The 27,631-nt window shown below is 42.6% G+C and overlaps 3 protein-coding genes and 1 long non-coding RNA gene across 4 annotated transcripts; 1 reads left to right on the plus strand and 3 right to left on the minus strand.

The window, feature by feature from the left end:
• Positions 1–2,035: 2,035 nt before the first annotated feature.
• LOC100534422 (homeobox protein Hox-A2a) lies at positions 2,036–4,105 on the minus strand. The gene is made up of 2 exons (XM_005453828.3): positions 3,711–4,105; positions 2,036–3,090 (listed from the first exon to the last, which is right to left on the minus strand). Exons 1-2 carry the CDS (start codon positions 4,072–4,074, stop codon positions 2,378–2,380), a joined length of 1,077 nt encoding a protein of 358 aa, XP_005453885.1. The 5' UTR covers positions 4,075–4,105; the 3' UTR covers positions 2,036–2,377.
• hoxa3a (homeobox A3a) lies at positions 4,078–12,433 on the minus strand. Its single transcript, XM_025902218.1, has 2 exons — positions 11,931–12,433; positions 4,078–9,396 (listed from the first exon to the last, which is right to left on the minus strand). Exons 1-2 carry the CDS (start codon positions 12,394–12,396, stop codon positions 8,597–8,599), a joined length of 1,266 nt encoding a protein of 421 aa, XP_025758003.1. The 5' UTR covers positions 12,397–12,433; the 3' UTR covers positions 4,078–8,596.
• Positions 12,434–15,011: 2,578 nt separating this feature from the next.
• On the plus strand, positions 15,012–20,131 carry LOC109196573 (uncharacterized). Its single transcript, XR_002058013.2, has 2 exons — positions 15,012–15,232; positions 19,430–20,131. It is a non-coding gene; the product is annotated as an uncharacterized LOC109196573 (long non-coding RNA).
• A 2,754-nt stretch (positions 20,132–22,885) lies between these two features.
• hoxa4a (homeobox A4a) lies at positions 22,886–26,219 on the minus strand. The gene is made up of 2 exons (XM_005453825.4): positions 24,603–26,219; positions 22,886–24,075 (listed from the first exon to the last, which is right to left on the minus strand). The coding sequence occupies exons 1-2, from the start codon at positions 25,012–25,014 to the stop codon at positions 23,744–23,746; spliced, it is 744 nt and encodes a 247-aa protein (XP_005453882.1). The 5' UTR covers positions 25,015–26,219; the 3' UTR covers positions 22,886–23,743.
• Between the last annotated feature and the right edge of the window lie 1,412 nt (positions 26,220–27,631).

Genomic DNA, 27,631 nt, shown 5'->3' on the forward strand with positions numbered 1-27,631 from the left:
TTACGCCTCACTTTTAATTAAATAATACAACAGTGTGTAAAGGCGCCCCACGTGGACAAGCACATCATTCAGATGATGCTTACTCGTTGTTAATAATAAGGATCGTGCAATAATCTGAGATGTTATGCAGCCATACCACACAGTTACTTTTTTTTGGAGGTGTTCATTCACTGAAGTTGTTCTAGTTAAGAATTTTAATGTAGTCTGATTTTGTGAATTTTAACACAAGTAAATGATGTGGATGCTTCTACCACTAATATGGCAAATGAAATAGAAATGCATGCCGATAATCGCCATAACGATGATACTTCAAAGAGTTTAAAAGATAAGAGGTGCAAACTTCCCTCCAGTTGGAGGGAGGGGGGAGTAGGGTCAATACCCTCTAACCATCATCCCCCTCCCTTTCCTCTGTCTTCCCAGCTGCCTGTGAAAAAGTAGTGAGTGGGCGCAGTGGATCTTGCCTTGCCTGATTATGGAAACTTCGCCAGGCCTCGGAGCTTTCTTGGCTCTTTGTGTGTGAACGCATGTGCGCAGAAAAGGCGCGCTGTCTTGGAATGATTTGGTTAAACTGGCCCTGTGGTTAGTCAGAGTGCAGGAGTGCAAGATCTGCCCCCGCCTTTACCCATACATCCCCTCCTCTCCTCCTCCTTAAACTCAAACACAGACCACTTGCTCAGTAAGACTAATGTCCAGCCAGTCAATGAGCTGCTTATGGCTTCCAGATTATTCGATAAACGTTGGAGCCTCTGAATGTCGCGCGTGTAGATGAGTTTCTGGATCGATCCGTGCAGGCAGGCAGGCCTATGCGGCTTTTCCCTTCTTTCCTTCTTTCTTTATAAGCATGTTGCAGATAAACCTGTTTAAGTGGACTATAACTTTTTTTTTTAGTTGAGCTCATTTCCCAAAGTGAAATCAGGTGTAATACAGCACCGCAAGACACTTTATAAGCCCTTTAAAACAAGTGCAAAAGTGATTGTAAAATCCCCCCAAAATACAGATACTTTCTTAATAAAGTATGCCATGATGGCCGACCCTGTTCAATGCAGCAAGCAGGCTCTTATTGGTAATTATTTATCTGATGAATCGCATTTAGTCTACGAGTAGTCTGTTTTGAGTTTAGTCTACTTTTAACACACGAGGGAAAGTGTGCAACTCATAACCTGAGCAGGCTGCTACCGCTGCTGCTGTCGCCGAGCCAGAGCCGTGTTTAAACAAGCTATAAAAATGAATTATTACCAAACGCATGCAGAGAATCAGCCCCTTTTAGCCCAGGAATTGGGGAGTCCCATATGAAAATGTAAGTGGGGTTTTATTTGTGCACATTACGCCACAATTGGTCTCCTTAATGTCCGTCTCATTCATGCCACGGAGTGATTTATGAGCTCCTGAAGGCAAACATGGCTCGCGTATTTGCCTGCAACATGCATACAATGTTAAGAGCTCTGTCATGCCTAGATTCGTGTTGCCATATTTGCTGTTTTTTCCCTCCCCCACTCTCTCTCTCTGCAAAATAGTTTGAAGGTGAAAATAGAAATAATCTGTGTTGGTGCTTAATCAAACAGTGTAAAACCATCTTTTTATGTTTATGTGTAAATGCGAATTATCCAAAAGATTTAAAGAAAATACTGCAATTTTGCCTGAGTGTTTTTTTTTCAGTTTGTGCAAAATTATACATCATTTGACTTAAAAAAAAAAAAAGTGTAACCTCCAAAGTTTTAAGATTTCAGGAAACTGATTTAATTTTTTATGGTTCGGCAAACTTTTCAAACATAATTGTGGATGTGGAAATTTGGTCCTAGGAAAAAAAAATTACACCGTGTGTGCCTTCAACGACACCTCGAAGTGTAGCCTATTTATATTCATTGCCAACCTGTTGTTAAATTTGCATAACGTCTCTATCTCGCCATGTCCTACTTTTTAAAAATTATTTTTATTTTGTGTATTTTTCTACATGAATAATTCAAGCAAAAAAAGAAAAAAGAAAAAAAGAAAAGTCTGGAAAATGGATAATAAATCACTCAAACACCAGAAAAAAGAAGATTGTAGCAAGTTAATTGTATTCTAACAAAAATATCCAAGACATTGGAAGCTATACAAAAATAAAAACGACCAGGTTCCATAGGCCTAATATTGTATAATTATTCACAAACACTCATAATTTCCATTCCAAGAGAACAAGTTGTTATGGTAATTACAAGCCACGTTTAAGCTGCTTCAGTGATTTAATCTCATCCTTACCTTGTATTAATCGTCAAGTCAAATATCAACAGAATAAATGTGCCGAATATACAAATAACATCGGGGTTAATGTTGTTGTAGCCTGATATTTATTGTCCCGAAAGAAAGAAGGGGAAAAAAGTTATTTGATTGATTCTAGTTAATAGTTCAGATGCTGCAAGTCGATTGTAGTTAGAGACTCCGAGAAAAAATAGAAACTGTCCGTAGAAATGTCCACGGGGCTGTCCAGAGACTCTGACAAGCTCGGCGAGGCTGCATCGGAGAGCTGCAGGCAGGAATCCGAGGAGAAAGGTTGAAAATCGTGTAAAGAAACATCCAGGGCCGGGGGACTGTCGCCATTGTCCGGGCCAGATGCCGAGCCGGGGCCCATTGTTGACATGCAGCCCGGAACAGTGGGTGACGGGTTGGGAAAATGTTTCAGATTTTTGTCATTGCTGTTCAGCGGCGCAGCAGCAAAGCTCATCGACTCTCCATTGTGGAGCTGCTGTGTGTTGTTTTGAAAGGAGCAGGTATCTCTTTCCAGCAGGGCCCCGCTCTGCTCGTACTGGGGGGCCTCGTCCTCTTCCTCGCTGTGAATGCCGTCCTCGGCGCTCAGCCCCTTGCCGTCCCCGTTGTGGTTCTCCTTGCTCTGGGTCTGCCGCTTGTGCTTCATGCGTCGGTTTTGGAACCAGACTTTAACCTGCCTCTCGGTCAGGTCCAGTAGGGCCGCTATTTCCACCCTCCTGGGCCGGCACAGATACTTGTTGAAGTGGAACTCCTTCTCCAGCTCCAGCAGCTGTGTGTTAGTGTACGCTGTTCTCAGCCGACGGGAGCCCCCTCCTCCCCCACCGCTCTCCACGATCTCAGGCGAGCCTGGAAAATAAGCGGCACAGTAGCGGGATTAAAAAAGCAGGACCCAGCAGTTACATAACCTTGCTGCTCATAAATCTAACGTTATGGCTATCACAGTCCACCAGAGAGTGGCTCACAGCACGCTGCAGCAAAATGGCCGCTAGAGCTATACTGAACCAAACTTATACAGCGTTCACCACCCCCCTAAAAAAAATCGTCGCTCTGTAAAGATCTTCATCAGATTGTTTTATAGATAAAATAAGGCTCAGCGTGAGCGTGAACTAAACTCAGTGCACTTTAGAAGCAGTGAAGTCCAGGCTGGTGTGGGATACTAATGAATGCTCCAGCTGCCCTCCTCGGCAAAGGCACTCCATCACTCTTCATTACTGTCACACATCAAAACTCTGCCTCGGCTAGGGGAATAAATCATCTTACATCACCAAACTTTACCCAAACTTTTTTTTTCGCTTCCTTTTATTGCTTCACACACAATAACTGCAAAGCAACAACCATAAATCTGCCACAATGAAACGACTTAAAGCCTATTTGTTGTTTTGAGTAAGGGCCTTTGCAGGTCTTCAATTTAGCACCAGAGAGTGAAGATAGATTACAGCAGCTCTTTCTGCTTTGAAATAACCCACCTTTCGGAGAGAAGCACACGGGTCCGTTGGAGATGGTAGTAGCAGTGGAAGTCGGCAGGTGGTTCCTCTTGGAGGCTTTCTTCTCCCGCATCCATGGGTACTCCGGGGGTAAGGAGGCGGTAGGCAGCGGGCTGCATCCGTCGGGGCTGTGTCTAGGCCGGCCATGCCGCGGATGGCTGCCCGGGTTGAGGCTGGGAATGGTCTGCTCAAAGGGAGGAGGAATCAGTGTCGGGCGTGAAAGCGTCGAGCTCTTGATTGATGAACTTTGAAATGAATCAGCGACAGGGGGGAAAGATGTCAGGCACTCAGCAAGCGACGGCTGACTATTGATAAAACCGCTCTCTCGCTCGAATTCGTAATTCATCTCCTCTCCCTGAGAGCCGAGGAAAGTTTGCACGCGTATTTCTTAAAAAATGTTGCAGCTCAGTGATGACGAAAAAGAAAAAAAAATCATCAAAAAAATCTCCTTGTAATGTTTTTTTTTTTTCTATTTCACTGATTACGGCCGTATGGGGACCGAGCTGCTATTAAACTATTGAATTCATGGAGACAAGGTTGAAATTGGACCGAATTGCCTGTCACATGATTACCTCTGCCCAATGACAATTTGGGGTTTAATCAAAAGAAGCCACTGTCTGCCTGATTGATCCAAAACTCTGGTGAAGAACGCCTCGCTCAGCTGGGGGGGGACGACTGTTTATATTTACATCTTTGTCTGCTGAGTTTATCCTCCTCGCGCCCTGCAGTCCACTCCACTAAGCTACAAAATGTGTTTTTTAAGAATGGCTGACGCGCTCACTATTACAGGGAAAGAGCACAGCCTGGGTGCGCGGATTCGTGCACTCCTCTTTCTCGTATTGTTTGAGGATGTCAGTGGAGAACGCCCCCACCACACACCACACACCGCACACACACACACACACACACACACACACACACACACACACACACACACACACACATTTCACGCCAGTAGCCCAGCTATTCATACAATCAAGAGTCAGCCTTCAGAGGTGGAAAAAAAATGAAACGCTCAAAACTGATTTTGAGATTTCTCGACAGAAACAAACCACAACAATCCAGTCTGTTCGCTGTGAGGTGAGTGTGGACACCAGAATGAATGTGATTCTTTAAAGGTTTCATAATAATGACATATGCAGTGCATCCGCTGGCATGTGTTGCAATAAAAAGGCCCATCCATAAAGTTAATACTGACAGATATGGCACGTTCAGACCATTTCACCAACCCATAACAGTGGTTGAACATTTACAGCTATTGTGTAGAAATTTGCGCAGGGACACACTGGCATGTGTTATGCGTATGCGCTCACAAACAGTGTTATTATTGTTATTATTATGATTATTATTATTATTATAGGCTTTTTATGCTGACTTGACAGATATGATATTAAGGCACATAGGAGTTTCGTTTATTCCACAAAAAGGTATTATAACGAGGTCATGCACGCTCGTGTGCGTGCAGCTACTAACAAATATTATAGTAAACCCACAGGAGCTCTTTCTTTTATTATCATTGTTGGTGTTGGTCACAATTTTCGATAACTAAAATCTACCATAATTACTGCCTTCTCACATCTTTGAAACGGTTCCTTTTTCATATTAAGCAGGAAGCCACTCCACGGGCTAAATCTGGATTTATTGGAAGGGCACTGGTTACAGTGCTGAGAAAAGCCTCTCATTGTATTCCCATTATCATTTCTACCTGAAATTGCAATGAAGCAAACACAGTTACAATCGACCACTTACAACGAATCCATTTGCAGCGTTATTATGCGGATGGAAATGTTATTGGATTGCCCTTCCCCGCCGTGTTTGGTTTCATACCTCTTCCAGAATAATCTGTGAAAACCACGTTTGTGATATTTTTTTTTCGTTAGTCAGCACATACCGTATTTTCATTTTTTAAAAAGTGGCTCGGTGAGTAGGAGATGGAAGAAGAGAAGTGGTAGGCTTCTCTCAGTTTGTTGCTTATATACCAAACAAAGAGTCCTGGAAGCCTGCGCGCGATCAATCTTACTCGCCAAAAGGTCTGACAGCTCGGTGCCCTCACAACACATTTAAGGCTTCTAACTCTCTGCCGGATCAAATGCAGGCAGGAAGCCGGTGAGAAACACTGGCCCCTCAGATTAGAACCAGTTTCTGTTCACAGACATAGTCTAGCTGTCGCTGGAGGGATATTTTAAAAGATAAATACGAATCCAGCTACACGAGATGCCACCATTTCCTTTTTTATGAGGAGGCGGTAACGCGCCAGCGGTGAGTAGGGCGAAGCAGCGTGTTCACCTGGCTTTTATCTTTGAATTCTCAATGCGTTTTAAACTACATTCACTTTTCGTTTAAGTAGCATGTTAGAAAGCGGAGTGAAGGACGGAGTTGCTAGGGGCAAAGACGGATGACTTTTTTCGGGGGAATTACGCACAGGCTTTGTGTGAAAGAAAAGGAGTGGGTGGCTGCATTTTAGTGGACCCCAGCCTGTCCTACACACTTATCTTTATAGCAGGACTGATTTAGAACCACTTTCCCACGGATGTAAGATGCCCAAGTCTTCTCTTTCACTTAAAACTATATCAGCGTGCTACCTGTTTATGGGTTAAATCTTTGCCTTGTTGTTAAAGCGCGTGCACGCGTGTGCGCGGATCTCTGTGTGTGTGTGGCAGTGTTGGATGCAGAAATACTCAATCCATCAGCTTTTTTTTTTTTTTTTTTTTTTTTTTTTTTTTGCAGTGACACACCATGGTTCAATTGTTCTAGTTTTCCCTGCTAGCCATATGTCAGGGCCAGTAATGTTCATGCCCACTTAAATCAATCAGTTTGGGCTGAAATTATTATTATTATTATCATTATTTAGTGCAAAATTAAAGAGAGCAAATAATGTAGCAAGTGTAGAAAAAAGTAGGCTTGTAAACATCGGTTTCGAAATAAAGGAGCATGTTAAACATAATGATGTATACACTGTCCACATTTAGTTAATTGCACACCCAAAGTGTAGTCTTTTAGCTCCAGCTGTGTCTCTGTTGCATACTGGAAATGTATAAATACTGAAAATGCCTGAAAAAATTCTAAGAGAGATATTAAAATGATAATACTAACAATAATTCTTGTAGCACCTTTTTAATTTTATAAAATTAATAAAACGAATATAATGTCATTAAAAAAAAAAAAAAGCTTTTAAATTGATAATTCCTTTTGTTGTAGCCATCTTCACAACGGAGCTGCTTCGTACCGAGCTGGCTTTACCACTCTGGCATCTGCAAATCTGTAGAATAATGAGACCAATAAGCCGCGTTATGATTGTAGTTCAGACTGTATCCTCTCTGACCGCATTTGACTGACTGAAAATATCAGCGGATTATTTTTTAAACGATTTCTCATTTAGCTTGTTGTCTTCTTGCAGATTCTCCAGAAGGGCCCCGGTGACATTTTTATTATTATGGATGTGCCCACGCAGATGAGAGGAGGGGAGAGGGCCACCCTGGAGTTTTCTTCACCTCGAATCAAGTGAAGGGGAGGAAAATAAAATAAAAAATAAAATAAAATAAAAAAGAATGTAGCATTTATTACGCATTTTTACTATATCTGCCAATATTTGCCTGCATGTTACTGGATAATATTTATGGCCAATATTCCACGTTACGTTGTATGAAAAAATAGAAATGTATTGCCACTCTATATGTGTGATAGGCTACTCTATGATTTATTATTGTTAAAACATTTTTGTTTCTTTTCTTTTACGTCTATTTGCCTGACTATATATTTGGAAACTGATTTTTTTTTCACCTCCATTTTATTGCAGAGAAACCGAAAGATGTATATTTATTCTTTTTAGTCCACTTCGTGATTTGTGATCATGTGCAATGCTTCTGCCAAGTCTAAATTAAAATCGAAGGCTATGCTTTCGGTATATTTCAATTCTTTTATTTATTTGTTCTAACTGGAGCAGCATGGAATGTATGACATCGAAAAAAAAGTTTGTTTCTTATTACTTCAATAAAGAAACAGCTAACGTAATATGTCCTTCTTTTCCACCCTTATTGCATGACTGATTGATTTTTACATTCGCTGAGAAAAATAAAACACCTCCTTCGAAGAAGAAAAAAATGGAAACATAGCCTCTAACAGGAACATAGGTTTTCTGCTGCTGAGGAGCTAATGCAGACTAACATGTATGGGCTGAAAAAGGGCCGAGACGCAAATTTTCCACCAACCTTCTACCCACACAAAGATGGAGGGGGTGTCAAATAATACTAAAGGACTCTTTTATCTTTCACACCAAACAAAATAAATAACATTAGAAAGTCCAAAAAATGGAACAAACACAAGCAAGGGGGAGGGGTTGCGTGTAAGCTCATGACCCTTGCTTCTGAAAACGTATTTTCCCTCTTAATCCCAACTCGTGGCTCTTGAAGGACCCTTACACATAAGTGCAACAAAATGCAAAATGAAAAAAAAAGAGAGAGAGAGAGAGAAAACATAATTCTTCAACTGCGGATAAATAAGAGGACGGACAAATTCACATTGAAAATGGATAACATGTGTTCATAATACCCTGTTTGAGTTTTTGATTTGAAAACATTAAAAAAAGATTAAATAAGTCTATGCATATACTGCGCCCCCCTCCCTCCCCTCCCGCCTACAGCCCAGATAAAGGTCTGTGTGAGACAATGACACGAGCAAATTCAAGCAAGTCGTGATTATTTTTCCTACGCTACTTCACACACCAAAAAAATAAAAAGGGGGAAAAAACTATAGGGAACATAAACAAAAGCAGAGAGATGGTGGGAGCCGTGAGGAGGCGCAGAAACAAAGCAGTAATATGTCTGGAGGTGGATAAGACAATGGGCGGAGTGATCCAGGCAGCGCCACTGCTACAGATGCGTCAGTTTGGGCGCTTCCTGGATTCTTCCCTGAGAGTAGTGCGGCGTTAGGTCTGTGTACGTCGGTGTTGGATCACACACTCCGTGATGCTGACTGTTACCCATTGTGATTGCTCCATTATACTCCATGTTTGCGGACGGTGGGTGCGTAAGGTGGGTCAGACCGAAAACAGAGGCCCCAGAACTGGGCATTGAGTCGATGTAACCTCCGCCGACATAAACAGGGCTGCCTTGCATGTGCGTCCCGTAACTGCCATTGCCTTGGAGGGGATGCGCGTCATACTCGGGCGTGGCAGAGTCGTTCCCGGGATACCTCTTCTGGGAGGGCGGGCAGTTGTTGAGGGAGTTATTTAAAGGAGGGGGGTATGACGTAGGCATACCGTATGCGTTTTGATGAGGTTTACTGTAAGAATTCGGCGACTGGGATTCATATGGAACACTGTTTACGAGAGAATGCATAGAGTTGAGGTATCCGCCTCCCACACCGCCACCGCCGGCACCGGAAGCTGGGCCCACGGGACTGCGCGGGGACTGTCCACCGGGAGAAGGCATCATTCCGACGCCTTTCTGATCCTTCTTGTATTTCATCCTGCGGTTCTGGAACCAGATTTTGATCTGTCTCTCTGTGAGGTTGAGCAGGTTCGCCATCTCCACCCTCCGGGGTCTGCAGAGGTACCGGTTAAAGTGGAACTCCTTCTCCAGTTCCACAAGCTGAGCGCTAGTGTAAGCTGTCCGGGCCCTCTTTGATGCTGCTGACCCCGGAGGGCTTTTGTCTCCGGGGCAACTCTCCACTGTCAGGATGAAGGAGAGGAGGATGTCAGTCAGTAATTCGTTATAAAGAGAGAGGTACAGAGGCAAAGACAGGAGAGTGAAAGCGACATCATGTCACAACACATAGCTGTTAGCAAACTGCGATCAGGAGGGGGCGGTGGTGTTGACTGAGTAGTTTACTAAATAAGTTTGCCCACTTAAATATGTATCACAATGATCAGTAACACTAATAACGTGCGTATGCGCATATGTTCCAAACATCTCAATATATCTAATAAACCCACTCCCCTATGGCAAATCACAGGAGTTATCATCAAGGCTCCATGAGCCAACTAGTCACATGCACAGCTTCACAGACTGCAAAGCAAAAAGTGCAACTGGACAATAATGGCTCAGTATGTGATATGGAATCAGGTAACCTCAGGTTTACTACTAAAACATCTTGACCCTCATTTCCCCCCATAGTTGCAGGGTAGCTCACACATAATGCAAACACAAGCATTATGCATTCCTCAGGGTATATATAAAACAGTTCGCCTTGCCCTCACTGATAAGCTTAAGAGGCTGGATCTTGGCTGCAGAATTGCAAGGTGCTAGTCTACTTACTGTTATGGCAGGCGGCCAACATTTAATAACTATCACTACCTTTCGCCCAAACCTAAAGTAATAGCAATGCAGGATGACATAATCTGGTCCATTGTGTTATGTTATGGATGAGAAAGAAGTGATCCAGTAAATTTGACGTAATGCTTTAGAATCACGCGATTATTACAGTTTAGTTTTACTTTTTTTTGACTACTTGATTTTCAAAAGGCCTCTTAGTTTAGGTCATGAAAGGTGCTGAATGAAGCGTATGTGTAACGCATGTGTGAAGCACTGTGCATCTTTCCTTCGTGAGTAACAGGTGCGTATAAATTCTTTTTCTGATAAATACTGGAAGCTCCGGGCGTTATTCAAAGTCATTAACACACCCTCCCAAGCACAATTCAGGTTGAAACCAGTCTGCTTTGCATTTTAACTACTTAAACAGTGAAACTAAGTAAAGATGAAGAGCTTTGAATGTTTGATTGTCGCTACGTGAACAAAGCGGTATCTGGAATTAGTATCTGCGTAAAATGTAAAGGGCTTTCCAAAATTGTTTATAAAGCCTGGGTTTTTATATGTTGTATACGTCCTGAAGACTTCTTAACAGCGTAACAAAGCTATGCGCATTGCGCATTCACTGAAGACTGCTGCTTAATTTATTAAGAAAATCCACCAGTTCACGAAAGGTCTTTGAAAGCAATTCTGAAATTAACTCTTCGTTATGGAAGTAAAAATAAGACTCTTCAAACCACAACAGTGTCCTCATCTTGACAATGAGATCTCAATAATAAGATTTGCCCTTCTTATAAGCCTTGAACGTGCATCAAGGGTTTCCATAAATCGGCTATGTGATGTTGAAAACAAATTAAAAACCTTTGCTGCACTTGAAATAACTAAACTTAATGAAAAGCGCCACACTGCCTTGCAGTTCAGCGATTGCACTTGATAAGATCCTGGAATGTCATTAGATTATTATCCATTTATTTTTACAGAAAGGAAGTAAATGTTGACTACCCAGAGCTAAACTCAGAACCCCTGACCCTGAATGTCCCTGGCGTCAAAACACCAGGTTCTACCTTGCGTGCATGAACGTGCGTAAAGGGTTGGGACTTTTTACGGATTGTTAAAAAAAACACAAAAAAACACCTCTCCTGATACTCATTGAGCCACGCGCCTTTGCTTCTGTCAGTGCACTGTAACCTGCATACCGAAATTAAAGCATATAGCCACTGAATTTACAAAATAAGAAGTTCGTGGGAAGATGTGCATTTCGAAATGTTTAGCTTTCCTCTAAGTAAATACCCCCCTACGGACCAACTCCCACACATGCACACTGACCCACAGAGTTTTTCGCTAATCAAAACAGCAGGACAAACTGAAACAACTGTTGTGTGTGTTTGTTGTCTGTCCAGGACCATTATGTGATCAGTGGAGAGGTGTGTTTACAGTAGGGACAGGTCAGCTGCAGGGCAAAAGAGACAACAAATGGTGAGAGCTACTGTTAATGTGGCATACAGTTTTTCCGCAGACTAAAACGTCATATTGCGCAAATAATTTGTAACAGTCCTTACAGATTTTGACCAGGATGCAATGTAGCCAGTCTGTCAGTTTACACTGCACTTCACTACAATTGCAGTGTAGAATAAATAACTGTAATAGTAAAGGGTATGTGTGGGATTATGGTGATTATACATTACAGCAATAGCAATGTAATTCCATGACACACTGATTATTAATGATTTAAAACATTTAACAACTTCCTGTCACAGACGCAGAAAACTGACCATTGTGACCTTCCCAGGGGAAGTATTGTTCTGTTGTGGGCCCACCCCCCTTTCCTCGTAAGCCCTTACCTGCTCACCCCCTTCTGCATTGCATCCTCTCTAAACCAAACTTGAGTAATTTTCTGGTTGCAGGCTAACAAAGAGTGTGGATATTAGAGGAGCAGTCGTGTTTATGCGGTGAGTACCTGAACTGGAGCTACTGGTGGGTTTCTGCTTGGTGTTCTGACGGGATTCCTTCATCCAGGGGAAGATCTGCTTGCTGCGAGCGGTAGAGGTCGGGGAGTCGTTCTTGGCACTGGCTGGTTGGTTGGATCCGTTGCTTGTGTTTTGGCTGATAGCACCGGGGGACTGTGAGGGAGGGGGTGGGCCTGACACCGGCACCTGCGGTTGATTGCTTTCGGGATGAACCTTGGACTGCGCCGCCTGAATGGCTGTGGTCCTGTCGCAGCTCTCCGCCATCTCCCCCGGCTTTTGCAAAGCCACGGAGCCGTCAGGAGACTGCAGGGAGCAGGCAGGTCGATGGTACTCACTTTCCACATGAGAGGCCCGGGGATATTGGACCTGATTGGCATCATAACTGAAGCCATTTGCGCTTTGATATGGGTAGCCACTGTAAATTGCGGAGCTGTCGTAGTAGGTTGCCTTTTGCATCTCGCCGTTTCCCAATATTTATTTCAGAAACTGACAGGGTCTTGACACCCTTGTAGAATAACATTGGCACCCCGTGGTCACGTGACGCCTCTCCGCCAATGGCCTCCTTGGGTGAACCTAGGGTTACAAGAAGCACTGTGAGGAGAAGAAATGGTGGCGATCCATCTTACTTTTCAATGCAGCCCTGACACTGGAGACTATGGAGGCAAGATAGGGCCAACAATTCTGTGGACTATTACCGTTTACCTTATGGCTTACACGGGGCACAGAGGCACGCACTAACCTTGTATTACCATCTGTGGCGAACATAAAACCATTTTAAAAGCATTTCAGACTGTCAAATCATTTAGAAACGCGAAAAGAGGCCGGGTGGCGTTTTAAAATCTTTGATTCTAACTAACAGTGAAACAGAATATAGTTACAGTAGGCCTTATGGAGAAATGCGTTGTGGAAATAGCTTGTTAGCGGGTTACCACACAGGAAAATAATATTTCTTTTACACTGTTATTCTACCAACAGGGCTGTCAACGGTGTATCTAATTTCCTGTATAGCGAGTGAAAACCATACCGTTGGATTCACAAACTTTCAACCCATTTTATTTTTCACTTTTAGAAAAAATAAATAATTTTTAAGAGAATAAAATATCCCTGAGCTTGCCACATACAGTCTCTCTCTTTTTTATTCCTCTCCCCCCCTTTTTTTCTACATTTCGTCATAATGGTAGAAAAAATGTAAGGGCCCCGAGGAAACCTGAAAAACCGGCCGGCGGCCGTGCATTTCCATCCCCATGGTTTGAACTTTGTTCCATAGCAGGCCCATAATAATGGCTGCTGTCGATGCTGTCTGCGCGGCGGCCGGTCGCGGTGATATATGAGGGCGGGGGGGTCAGTGAGCCGGGACTGCCCGCTCGGAATGAGCGGCCCGGTGAACATCCAAGCCCTAACAAAGCAAGTATTAAGCAGACAGAAACCCGGGGATGGTACAGCTAGAGGCTGCTGCTGGAGCACCATAATTCATGTAGGTAACCTCGGGGAGAGACTATAAACTATGATAGACACACATCACTGCTCTTTTGGGGGAAATCTTTTTATAATGGGACATTAATGGGACATTAACAATGAAACAGTGGATTCAACAGCTATTATTATTATTATTATTATTATTATTATTATTATTATTATTATTATTATTGTAAAGCTAATGATTTTGAGTAGAAATAAAATATTCCCATTCATTTTTCGCTTGGTTATGAAACCCTGCATTTGCTGTCTACTCTGTAGATTCTATAGATTTAGCCATTACACGTCGTTGAATAAAGCAAATAAATACATTAAATTAAATATATATATATACTGCATTTAACACTGTTGAGATTTTGTTGTTTTACGGGTTGTTTTATGTCTGATAGCAAAAGTTACCCTGGCACTAAAAATGATTTAAAAATAGAGTTTAAAACAAAAAAAAGAAGGCCTCTTGTATGTTTCATAATCCATAGCCCCGAAGCAGACACATAACTATGCGATGCATCATCATAAAATGAGCACACGGAAAATGTAAATGTCGAGCAATTCTGGCCTGTGCCGTTCTGCATACAATAACAAAAAGCAAATCAGTTTCAAAATGCCCTCAGCGTTGTTAAACCGCAGACTGAAAGGACGTGTCTTCACCGTGTCTGCACTCGTGATGACCGGGAAAAGATATCACGAAGCTCTGTGGTGTGTATCTCCAGGCGAACCATTGCGATAGTCATAAACGGCAGAGAAAAGAGAGACAAAAGACAGACTTGAGCTCTCTGCGCAGCCCCTCCGCTCCACGCTGGAGAAATCTGGCCGCCTGACTGTGTGTGTGTGTGAACTCTTCCTGAACCGAGATCTAAGTCATACGGTGATAAATCACCGCGCGACATACAAACTCAGCCATTTACAACCGAGGGAGCCTATTCCTGGCCTGCTTACCTTATCCTCTTACGACGAATGCAGAGCACCAAGCAATATTTTCTCATTCAGCGACGAAATCGATCAAAGCAGTAATCCAGAGAAAAGTTTAAAGACAGGGCTGACTGGGTGAAGCAGCGGTAGCAGACTGCGCCCTGCCATACACCGAGTATTAGCAGCCACAACAAAAAAAAAAAAAGAAAAAAGGAAGAGCCAAGAGAAGCCCCCTTTTTTTCCTCTTTTCCTTTTTTTCCTACTCGACGTGGATGGGTAAACCGAGATTACGAAAGCAGGCGTGAGCTGTCGGGTCAACGAGATAAGACTTATCTGGCCCCAAGATTGAATGTATCGTCCTGCTATAGAGCAATGACCAGGGCTTCATAGCAATATTAAAGTCGGCCAAGGCTATGCTGGTGTATGTGATCCTTCACTAGTACCATGCAGTCACCAGTGAACTGCCCCGAACCAGAGCGTCACCATAGACAAGAAAAATTATGCAAATGAAGTAGCGCCTTGGAAAGCCTGTTCAAATCAAGTGGTTGCCTCTCCTCCTCCCCCAACCAAATGAGGTAGTGCGTCTAGAACGAAAAATATATACATATATATTTATATCTCTACAAAAATAGCACAGTCCTTCCCTAAAGTGTTTTAAATCTTTTCTGTTATTATGTACTCCGTGGCCTGCAGTGGAATTATGAACACAGTGAATGAGATGTGGGAGAGAGAGAGAGAGAGGGAGAGAGAGGTGGAATACAAAGGAATAATCAGGCCCCGACCATGCTGCATTTCCATTTCCATGGGACATAAAGGGCTTCTATCCACGGCTTAATCATTAACCCGCATTTCTGCACATTTTGGCGAAAAAAAGGAGACAGCAGTGCGTTTTCATTTTCTGCGCCAGGTACGCCCTTTATGGCTTTTTAACACAAGAATAAAATAAATACCTAAATACACCGAAATACTGCGCGCACACCGAGACGCTCTCACACACGCAGGCACAGATATATGTATATATAGTTGTGCTTTCAAATAGCTGAGATTTTTGAAAGCATAGCTGATCAAAGCTGTATTCGATTTATATCAACCCCCTCTAGGAGCAGGGTGTGAAAAATGGGCACAAGTTTCATCACCAAAAGGCAAAGTGGAGGACATGCAGCGAGGACCAGGGGAGAAGAGAGCGGCAGCAGGGGGAATCCCTCAGCATATTAATGCTGTCTTTTGCAGCCAAAAAGAAAGCCTGAGAAAAGTAGATTTATGTCCTCTCAGCTTCCCCGGGCTGTAAACACGTCCAGAGCTGCAGCTTCTCTGCTGGTTTCAGGCTCTGGGACAAAATTCAGTGACACAATTAAAAAGTGTAGAACACACGGACGGCGTGGGAGGTTGAGTGGGACCCAAAAATTCACATGTGAGGGTTTTTTAAGCTAACTGTGCTTTTTTTTGCCCCCCCAAACAAAAGTAGCCAGTCTGTATAATTATTTACTTCTTTGTGTTGTGCTAAAATGCTGATTCGACTCTCTCTTTAATGTGGCCCTGAGGAGAGGGTTAAAAGTCAGAGGGGCTCGTATACTGCCGGCCATAATAAGGCGCAAAATGTGGGAAGGAAAAAGAAAAGAAGAGAGGAAAAGGAAAGAAAGGAATTTTGATAAAAGAAAAAAATATTTTCAAAAACTTCAGTGCTGTAAACTATGGCAGCTGGAAGCAGATGGCTTTCACAGAAAGTGGTTTTTGAAATGAGTAAGGCACCGCTCCAAGAGCTGCGATTCCTCTCGTCACTTTTATAGTGACAAATTGCACCACAAAGACAAGTGGAAGAGAAGGAATTATTGCTCTCGGGCTGGTCATATTGCTGCTACAAGGAAATGTACAAGCCATAGGCTGCTTCTCTATTCCTGCGAGTGCTTCGGTGGGCGTGTGTGGTGCTTATTAGAAATTGAATAAGGATATCACCATCAAGCATTCATAACACAAATCAATAAAGATATATGGACTTACCGAAGGCAGTTCAAGGTGTCTGGGAGACCGTCCGTTGGCCAGAATTTACTAAGCTGGAACTCTGCAACGAGGAGTAGAACAAATATTTACATTTTCTCGGAGAATGATCCAACATTTCAACGATTTTGTAAATTAAATTAGTGTGGGTTTTATTTTAAATCCAGGGCTCCAATATACTGCTAAGATCGAAATGTAATTATAAATAATAAGGCAATTGTTGTTACGCGTGCGTTGTTTAGGCCCGCGCGTCATGACTTAAAAAATAAAAGTCAAACATAAATCTTTAAAAGTAAATAAATAAAAAAGAACTAATGAAATTAAGTCATCTTTTATTTGGGATTTTCTGATTAAACTGCAAGATCCAATGAAACATATTTTTAAAAAACCTATTTTTAGTTAAGTAAAGATATCTTTACAGCTTAAAGGAAGCAGTCGATTTAAATTCATTTTAACATAAAAACACAGACTTACACACAGACAGTGTCAGTCTATGAAAAACAAATACACAAAATAGAAAACAGAAACTAAAAGGCCAAATTCTGATATTCTTCGTGTACAAACAGCGCTACAGACACAAACGGCTGGTTATCAGCACAAAATCATAATAACATAAAAATTGGCCTATATGCAAATAACGCATTTGTTGTTTCCCTGCTGGCCGGCAAGCAATTTCTCCACAAATGGATCGAATAGTCATTAGCTCTGGCGCACCATCTTCCCCAAGTCCCCGCGCCCATAAATCAAGCAGGAGCGCCGTGACCTCAGAGCGGCCGCCCGGTCCTGGATGGCACTCCGTCTTCCATTATATCCTCGTTTCCCTGGCGGAGCGACACAACCCCACCGCTTCCCTATACTTTTTTTTTTCTTTCACGGATCTCATCTTGATGTATGATTTACGCACAAAAACGTAAAACATCGAGATGTTTTGTTTTACAGAGGTGCCGAGCGCTTTGATTATTATTATTTATTTATTTAGCTTTTGCTTGGAAGCCGATATTTAAATGGCTGCTTTATTTACAACACAGGCCTCTTAATCCAAATGTTATAGCTCACGCTGTTAAAGCTGCAATTAAAACTGAAATTGCCCCCCCCCCCCCCCTTTTTTTTTTCCGCGCCTCTGTTTAAAGTTTTGGACTGAAATTAAAGCTGCATTTATCACAGCGTTGGGCAAACAAGCATAAACTGGAACAATGTCTCAACCTTAATGGCCCAGACAAATCCTTAAATGGTTATGCGTACAATCTGTGTAAATCGCTCTGGTCTAAGGTATTTGCTTCGCTCTATTAGCTGTGATAACTGAGATATTAATACATAGATGAAGCTTCTTGATATGTGTCAATTTGATCTCCCTGCAAATAAAAAGAAAGAAGAAGAAGCCCTGGACCCTTTGTTACTGACCTCTGCCTCGCGCAGCAATAACTCACGACAGTAATGAACAATCAGCGGAAATACCTCAAAATAAAATCCATCCTCCCAAAGCTCGAGCTCTGACTCCGTCCGCGTGGAAAAACATATCCGTCCGTGACAGCAGAATACATCCACAAACCCGGAATCCTCTTTCTCTCAGACTGCCTCTACTTTCTTTTTTCCTCCCCTGGATAAACAAACTACAAAGCCAGGACTCCCCTCGCGGAAAGTGGGGGTAACCCGCATATAATCTGCATCATATGGCCAGACCGGGGCTCCGGTTTTCTTCCCAGTGCCATAACACCGCGCAGTATTATGCGCCGCGCTCACGTGACGCAACGTCAACTTAAATCCCTTTTATTTGAGCCCGTGAATCATTAATGGAGGCAGTCATTGCCCCCGAGGAGAAACGGATCAGTTTGGAGGGAGAAAAAAGAGGGGTATGTGACACTGCAATGTATCTGGCAGAGGAGCAAGCCTCTCGCAGGGGAAGCAGCTTTTTTTTTCCACGTGTCGCCCATTCAGGGGTAAAGACTGTTCTGTCAGTTTTAAAGTGCCATATATTTGGTGCCTGTTAGCAGCTGAAAGAGCTAATCCTGCCGTATTATGCTGAGCTTCGAGTGCACAGCAGCCCCGAGCCACACTGTAACGAGAGTGTTTGCGCTGCGGAGTGATAATTCGCGTTATGCATGGGGATCGCACCCCCACCTCTAAAACACACACACACACCTTACTAAATAGAATTTAAGAGTGGAATAATAATTACTCCTCGCTGGCAGTGAATCTGCTTTTTTTTTCGTTCTCTGTAACAACACAGTCAGGTTTGAGAGGAGCCTTGCAGAAAACTCAACTCAATATCGCCCCCAAGTCCTAATTGTCAGACTCCTGCTTTGGCACCACTTAGTCAGCCTCTGGTCCTCCATCAGCAAAGTCTGCACAAATACAAACACGTTACACGTTTACCTGTCCTACATGAAGGGGGCTGAGCGTCTTGGTGGATGTGAGGGCTGCCTGTCAGTCAGCAGAGAGCGGAAAGCGGAGCTGAGGTAACCAAAGCGCGGCTGCTCGACCCCGCTGATCAGTACATGGACCCCCATTAGACCTACATGCACTTATGCGTTTCCTATGAACAGCTGAGTGATGGTTGAAATTACAAGCTGGTGCAAAGGTTAAGGGTTGTGGGGGGGATTTTTTAAAATTATTATTCCACCATGTCTGCCTTGATATGAAACAGTTTCTATATAAATAGTGTACAACCGTGAAATATATCCGCCTTCAAACATTCCAGGTACTGCCAAAAATCCCAGCCTGGAAGAGCTTTTCTACTTCACGGCACCGTTTGGCGCTTGTTTTCCGTCAACACTGAAGCAGCAGCGGGCGTGGAAAAAATTCCACCACAACTATTAATCATTTGGGGCGGACATAGAAAGCATCCCCACTCCCACATCAGCTTTTGTCCTCTCAAACTACAACTTGAGCGGTAAACTTTTAAAAGGCAGGAGCAGAGGCAGAGCCCCTCTTATTAGCTCACCTTACTTACATTTAACATTTATTTTTTTTAAAGAAGGAAAAAAGAGGATAAGAGTTAAAAGAAAGAAGGCTAAATTTGCACTTTAGGCTTTGGAAGCATGAATGTGAAGAGATGAGCTATCTTTCCTTTATTAAAGCAAATGATAATTTTGTTTAATTTCTTCTGTAGATTTGAAGCTGTCAGCGGATTTATGGCTTGACACGGCCGTGCTCTGGAAGACAACCCCTACGCCAGCTTTTGCCACCGCACCTGAACTTTTCCCTGACCCAGGACAGAGGAATGGAGTCTTGAGTGGAAAGTTATTTGGAGTTCAAAAACAAGGAGAAGTTGGAAATCAAAAGTCCTCAGCTGGTACCCTACTGATTTCACTTTTTTTTTCTAACCTACTACTTTCCAGATTTGCATTTTGCTCGGGAGAAGAAGAAGAAGCAGAAGAAAACAAAGCACAAAGAAAGCAGTTAAAACTTTCTCCTTGAGCCAAAAGTAGCTGATTGATTACGTTTTAAATCTCGGGCTGTTTTCGCATTAAACAACTGTATCAGATGTATTTACACAAATCAAGGCTCCTTATCACTGTCAGCGAAGAGGAGTTAGAGGCAGAGACCTCTGGATATTAGCCAGACGGCGGTCCATATCTTCCCACAATGTTGACACTGGGAGCTCTTAACAGCCAGGCTTGGGTTACCGACACTCTCAGACCAAGATAACTCTTTCTGCGAGGTTTACACAGCCCAACATCAAGGCTAAAGCAAAATTCAACGCCTGAAGCTGAGGGGAGCCACCCTGATGAGCCCACACCGAGACTGTGGCGGATTAGGACGACTGACATGTTTTTGCATAAGATTGTTGTAATAAAGATATTTTAATTTACATGTTGAACAGACTCCTGGCTTTTTTTTTTATTGGAAATGACCCAGCAAGCTTTAGTTGCAAGTAAATTTGAAAATAGCCTTACGTCCATAATAATAATAATAATAATAATAATAATAATAATAATAATAAAGTTCAGGACAGTTTACGGACAAGTTATAATAATTACAACTTGACTATTGTGTTCACTCTCACTGAATTGTCCATTTATTTCTTACACTTAGGGGTTTAAAGCAATATAATAATAAAGCTGTTTAATAATTACTATCATCATTGCTATTAATATTATTTTACTTTTATTTATTTTTATTGGGATGCGTGGTTTAGTGCATGCAGTTATTTGGAGCTGAACGTTGCCAACATAAATACTGACTGTTTATTTTGGTTCATTAAAATTGTATTGCATAGAAGCGTCTCAGTTGCCACACACACACACACACACACACACACAGAGACACAGAAACACACGCAGTAGATTTTACCTCTGCACTTATATGTGTATTACTTTATTTTACAACAGATTTATGTGTTCAGTTAAAATCTGTATTTAAAAGCAAAGTTTAGACTGAATGTGACTATCGTAATGCTCTTGTTCTTGTTGTCCATAGGAGGTCCAGTAAGCAGGCTAAATAGTCTGCACTTACATAGCACTTGGTAAACTAAGCGCTTTGCATTGTCTTTGCAATTTGGCGCCTAAGCTCCATTGCACGGTGCTAGCCTTCAACTGGAAGCAGTTTGGGATTAAGTGTCTTGCCTAAGGACACCTCAGCACGTGTGGAGGGGTCGGGAGATCGAACTTCTAACACAACGATTAGTAGACCGTTTGCTCGAATACCTGAGCTACGGCCACCCTGTATGCCAAAGGCGTATATATGTATATTTTTCAAACAATAAAAGTTGATATGGATCCGATTTTAAAATTGATTTGAGGACCATAGAGGGCAAAACGCGATATTAACAGGAAAGGTTTGTTTGCATTGGAATATTCAGTAACATGCACAATAAGATCATGGCGCAAATTGCACTTCCGGGATATTGTATGCAAAATTGTGATATCACTGCAAAGCTAAAAATAAATAAATTAAATAAAATAAGAAGCAACCATGTCTACTCACAAGTCATGCCAGTCTGTGTCCAGCGGACAGAGTTTTGTCAGAAGAGAAGAGATCTGACTCGCACCCTGCGGATCACTTCAAATGAAAATAAGTCAGAATTTCACATCTATTTCTGACCCCCGGGCATTCATTATTCAGCGAGTCACGTGAACGGGCGAATTAAAATTTCAGTACATTGGAAGTGACCTCTATTCGCGACTCAAATGACTTGAAATCTGTAATTTATGCAGAATTGGACTTCTTGGAGTCTGCGCAAAATTGGTGCCAATCAGCCTCAGCGTCATCTCCTGCACAGTTTCCATATCTGAAGCAACTGCTGCACAGTAATGGGGAGCTTCAGCATGTCTGCGGCAACATAGAACACATTTTTTTTATTGTGTGTGGTAACATTCAATAAGCAAAGCATACACGAAAATGTACAACTATCTATTTCTCACTCTGAGGATTAAAAAAAACTCCAATTAATTTTGCATTTATTTCGTTGCAGACCCATCCAGTGTGCAGTTAGTGGCATATTCAGTGGGCTAAAACCATCAGTGCCAACACACTAAATAACATCTATCCGTTTCTGCTCATATCTGCTCCCTTTCTTCATGCACTGACAGGCACGTTTCAGTGATTATTTGCAGGAGAGCTGTCTCATGCCTCCGATTCACACCTACAATCACAGTTTTTGTTTCCGCGCCCTCTTTGGGTAACCCGTAAATGAGAAGAAAAAGCTCTTGGAGTTCTCGGTGCTGATATATGGTCTTAACATTGTGTGTGTCGAAAGGTCAAGGGTCAGAAGAAGTGCTCTGAGCCGGTGATTGGCCAGTGCCGGCCGTGTCCCCCAGCTGAACTCTCTATTGTTTGGATGTAGCAGGTAGTGACCAACACTCACACTCTGGTGAACAGCGCGTAATGGCAAGTAAGAACAATATGTGTAGCCGGATACATTTAACAGTTTGGGTTTGGTCTGATTCCCGTGTCAGTACAGCCTATAAAGCTTTGGAGCTATCAGCTGATACCTGCATAATATACTCTGTCACAGCTCAGCCTAATCCACGAAAACGCGCACGGCATTCAGAACACTCAGCAGTAACAAAAAGACATAAGACTTCACTCTGTCAAAGTTTGTGCATGGCATTGCATTTCTTAGGTTTCACTCGAAAGCGATTTTGCGCATTCGTAATGTGAAAATGTCTTTTCGGATGAACCGTGAATGTATTAAAACGGAGGTGCGCAATACTATCAAATGAAACCTTTCTGTAAATAACATTTATCGCAAATATTTTCTTTCTACTCTGGCAAAGTGTTAAAAAGTGGAAGAAAACGCAGCCACAATGTTGCCAATATGTTGCAAGGCAAATTGTTTGGGACTGCAACACAATGTGACCACTTTAAGTACGCATCTCAAATGGCTGGATTTCTTACCAAAAGCTTCAGAGCGCAATAGTCCACACACTGAATAGAAATTCAATGTAAACCAAAAGTAACAATGTTAGTTCAAAGTTTTAATTTCTGCAAAAAAAATAAATAATAATAATAATAAACAAAAATATAAATGAACAAATGAGAATCAGTTTTTTAAAAAAATTGGCACCTTGAATGTCGTGAAAGTGAAATCCGTATTTGCGGTGACAAAACATCCGAAGCCATGTCAGCCTTATAAGTGAAGCACACATTTATTTCACAAGGACAGATTTATTCTAAACTAGCCTACATCACAACGGCCATTACTGAGACAACATATACAAATATTCACAGTTTAGAACACAGCACAACATGGACGCACTATAGCACAAATAAAACTAGACCATACGACACCAACAAACATAAACTTACTTTGACGAAACGCTTTCCTTATTGTGCCATCATTGTGATTTGTCTATGTACATTAGATGTGAAAGTCACCTGGACTACATTCAACAGTAAACCAACCCACTCGAACACACACATACGACACTGCTATACTCTGACTGATGCCATGCCTCTAAAAAAAAAAAATTAAAAATTAAAAAATTGAGAAATAAAATGCCGTGTGGTTTTCTAACTGGCATCTATAGAGTCTCGCTAAATATCTTTCAAGTATATTAGAACTTTTCCATGAGCAACAATAAAGAAAAGGAAAGGAAATATCAAAGAGAACATTGAAAAGAAAAAATGAGGTCAAACTTACTTTTTTACCTCACTCACTTTTAACTGCAATTATACATTTCATCCAAGTTTGATGTGCGTTATCCTTCTTTCATAATAATAAACAAATATATAAACACTTCAGTTGCCACCGTGGCAATTAAAGGTGAATTTCAAGCTTATATGATGAGGGCGAGGACGACCGGGGAGAGGGGTAAGGGCACAAAGGACGTGACAGGGGCCCAATAGCAGAGGCAAGGTGAAAGAGATAACACCATGTGTGTGTGTAAAATACTGAGAATCGGTCCATCAAATTCCACTTGTGTTATTTGCCATCTCAGTCTGGATTGGGGTTTTCAGGGATGGGGGGTTCGTTCATGCACTATAGACCTGCGGTGCACGGCGTGGGGACAAGCTGCTGGCCTGTTTTGATCTGCTGCTGCTGCTGGGCCCCCGAGGCTGAAGCTGAGGCCGAGCTTGAGGAGCGGATCTTAGTGTTGGGAAGCTTGTGCTCCTTTTTCCATTTCATCCTCCGGTTCTGGAACCAGATCTTGACCTGGCGCTCGGACAGGCACATGGTGTGAGCAATCTCCACCCGCCTGCGCCGGGTCAGGTACCGGTTGAAGTGGAACTCCTTCTCCAGCTCCAAAGCCTGCTGGCGGGTGTAGGCAGTGCGGGACCTCTTGGGCACTCCTCCATTGTAACTGGCATTGACTGGGAGGGGGGGAAAAAAGCCATAGACAGGGAGGCAAGCAGGTGTTACATGCAGGTTGATTGCGTTTACTCCAAAACCCTTAAATCCGCCACTGGACACATTCTAGCTTTGAAAATCGTGCACGAATTTGTGGGTTTGGTGGAAATTTGCAGTCGCTTGTTCTACACTCTGTCTCGTTTCAGTTTACGGACATGACCTTAATGTGGAGATGCCGAGTGCACAAGTACTCGCATCCAGGGACAGATCAAGCTTAGGAAATGATTAACAAAAACAGCGGGGCTGAATATTACTTTGGCTCGGCTCCAGTGGTGGAGGTAGTTTGGGTTAAAAAGCAACAAAGGCACATGGCCCCGACAGACGAACACAGGCAATAAAATTTACGAGGGTCCTTAATTACCGACCCTGCTGCTCGATAGTCGTAAATTGCTGTTGTAAGGGCTGCTACTAGTGTTGCCTCAATAGGCTTGCGTGTGTTCCAGTGGTTGTTTCTCAGTGGTTCAGTTATTTAACCGTGATGATAACTCACCGCTGCTAACGTGGACCTTTTTCATCCAAGGATAGACCACCGGCTCCTTGCCCTTCGCTACGCCGGGATAGACTTCAGTGGCGAGGCTGCAGTCTTTGCTGGCGTTTGCGCCACCGTCTGGGGCCGCCGCGAGGCGAGGACCGTGGCTCTGTGGAACCGGTTGCGGTTGTGCGTGATGCCCATCGCTGAAATCGTCGAGTCCGGTAGCGGGGACGTTACCGTAATCGTATCCCGATTCTGTGTAGTTTGACCTCGGATAGGATGGCTCTTCGTGATGGGGGAAGCCCGTATCTTTTGGCCGCTCGTAATAATCACCGGGGTTAGGGATGTATCCGCTCTGCTGATATTCGTCGCATGGAGGAAAGGAAGGCTCGATATAGTTGGAGTTTATCAAGTAGGAACTCATGGTCATTAATTTGTGAAGTGCAACAATACTAATTTTTATCGCGCTGTCGTTTTTCTGATCTCCACAAAACCCTCCTACTCCCTGTCAAATGTACAAAGTTGCCTGGTCACGTGTGAAGAGCCACCAATCACGGCGTGTCCTGTGGGCATCATGTAAACAGGAACCAATGGAAAGCATGGCACTGGTACCACCAACACTGCTTGGACTGGCTTACGTTAGTGTTTTCCTTATTAAATCACGGTATATAAAGCAAAACCAATCAACTAACTTGTTTACTGCACGGGGCCAAACTTATGCGGGCGAGGCTTCCTGCGCTTAAAACAATCCGCCTCCTCTGAAACAGAAAGTAGATATGAAATTCAAACCCTTAAGGTTTTTTTCATAAACAAAACGCCGTTTCCAACAAACAGGGAAAGAGGTTGTTGGAGTTTTAATCTGTTGCATCCTAATAAAGAAACACTGCAGAGCGGTTTAAAAAAAAGAAAAGAAAAGAAAAGGCCAGCACAGCAGTGCAAACTGTAGTGTTGTGTAATATAACAGCCTTCAAATTACTGACAAAGACACGGTGAATGCACAAGCTTTACACCCAGCACTGACGAGCCGCTTCTATGCGAGCATCAAAGCCTGCGCATAAAGCTTGCTTGTCTATAAAAACCTAGAAGATCACACATAAGCTGCAAAAAAAAAAAAAAAAGAACGGGCTGCTCAAGTTGCACAAATGTGTATAAATGCACGACACCCCCTTTGGCAAGTGCTGTTGCATTAAAAACTCGAAATTGCACTTTTCCCCTTATTTGCCAGCACATGGCAACGATCTGAAGCTATTCCTGCTCTGTTTGTTCGATCCTATCACGTTGCAAACTTGCTAAGTGTTAATTGCACGCATTCTGTGGCTTAACAGCCTCTGCGCGTTACATGTCAGGGAAAAGCTCGTCCAAACAGCGGACAAACACGTGAAGGCACCTGTCTTGCATTACAGCCAGATGCCAAAACAAAAGATTGTGATTTTAAACCTGCACGTACAGTAAGACCTGTCAGCTCCAACTAGTCTGCACAACAAAAACGACTTATATCTGAGCATTTTTCTCTAATTCTGAATAAATTTGGAAGTATTTAAAACCGTTATAAGGAGCAGTTTGCACAGATTTCAGTGCAGTTCTGCGTTGTAACAGTAACAGTTAAATAAAAGTCCAGTGTCCCCAGTATTACCAAGAAACCTATAATAATAATAATAATAATAATAATAATAATAACAATAATAATAATAATAATAATAATAATAATAATAATAACAAGATCTGGAATCATTAAACGTAAAGTATAATTTCTTGTTTTTTCTCTGACTGCATGTTAGATGATATAAAAGTCTCTGACCGTTCATCTCGCCGGCAGCCATCACGTCCAGGCCCAGTTTCCTCCCCTCGTCCGAGGTGACTTCCACACTTTATCTGTGTTTCTTGAAGATGCAGCAGCTCTTCATAAAGCTGATCCACGCTGTCCACATCAACAAGGCCTCTGCATGGAGAAACCAGAGGCCAAATTTTCGGAAATATTTTAAGCTTTCTTTTCTCTCCCATTTTCTTTATCTTCTTCTTTCTCTACTCTCTCTCTCTCTCTCGTCCCCCCTCTATTCTATTCGCTCCCCTAAACAGAGATAACTTCTGCCTGACCCCATAGTGACACCGTTTCCATTTTGTTTCTGATTAATCTTGCCCATTGACAGTCTTTGTTAAACAACAAGGCGTGCCCTTTTTCCAAAGAGGCGACATTTTCATATCTGTTAGACGCAGTGACCCGGGGTTCACCCCGGACTTGGACTTCAGTTTTGCGGGCTCTGTTCAGCTTTGGGGAGTTGGGGTGGGGGGAGCACTTAGCGCGGGTCAGCGCCCAGGATGGTCCCCCCAAAAGAGTTTTAAATGTGCAAAATTACCTAGAGCTATTTAAGAAGCTCACACGTCCAACTACTACTGCATTGTATGACATAGATCAGGAGATAGAAGTTTGCATTTAAAAGAGGGACCTCAAAACTACAGAGATCAACTGCAGATCGGCTGAAGTAGTATATGTTTTACTTTCTTTTATTATTTTTTTCTCAGCTTTTCTCAATAACTAAACTTCTAGATTTTGGATATGCTCTTGCGGAGGACTGAAAACTCGAAGGCCTCGGGTTTTTTCTCTCTCGAAACAAATTGCCATTCTTTTCTTGTTAGCACACTGTTGCTGCAAGGCAAAGCTGCTACTTTATGAATCTCACTGGCTCTCCTGCACCTAACTCATTGTAAATGGCAGCTGCTGTACTTTACGCCAAAGATCCACTGTATCCTTATGGCCAAGAGACCACCTGAGAGGCAATATGTCAACATAATGTCAACGGGTAAGACGACTTCACATGATATCTAAATTTACAGTCCACTGCCATTCTATTATATATATATATACCTTGTATAAATATGGACCAGGTCAGATCGGCCATTATCCACTTACTGTAAGTTATTCTTGTGTGAAAAACGACTTCTGATGGACAGTTCATTCTACTTGTTGCTACATGTATTTTTTATATTACTCTATGAAAACCTTTTTTCATATTAAAGTGAATCAAAGTTTTGAGAGTTAACTTTTTATT

Source organism: Oreochromis niloticus, linkage group LG22 (assembly GCF_001858045.2).
Source record: "Oreochromis niloticus isolate F11D_XX linkage group LG22, O_niloticus_UMD_NMBU, whole genome shotgun sequence".
In the NCBI taxonomy this organism is placed as follows: domain Eukaryota; kingdom Metazoa; phylum Chordata; class Actinopteri; order Cichliformes; family Cichlidae; genus Oreochromis; species Oreochromis niloticus.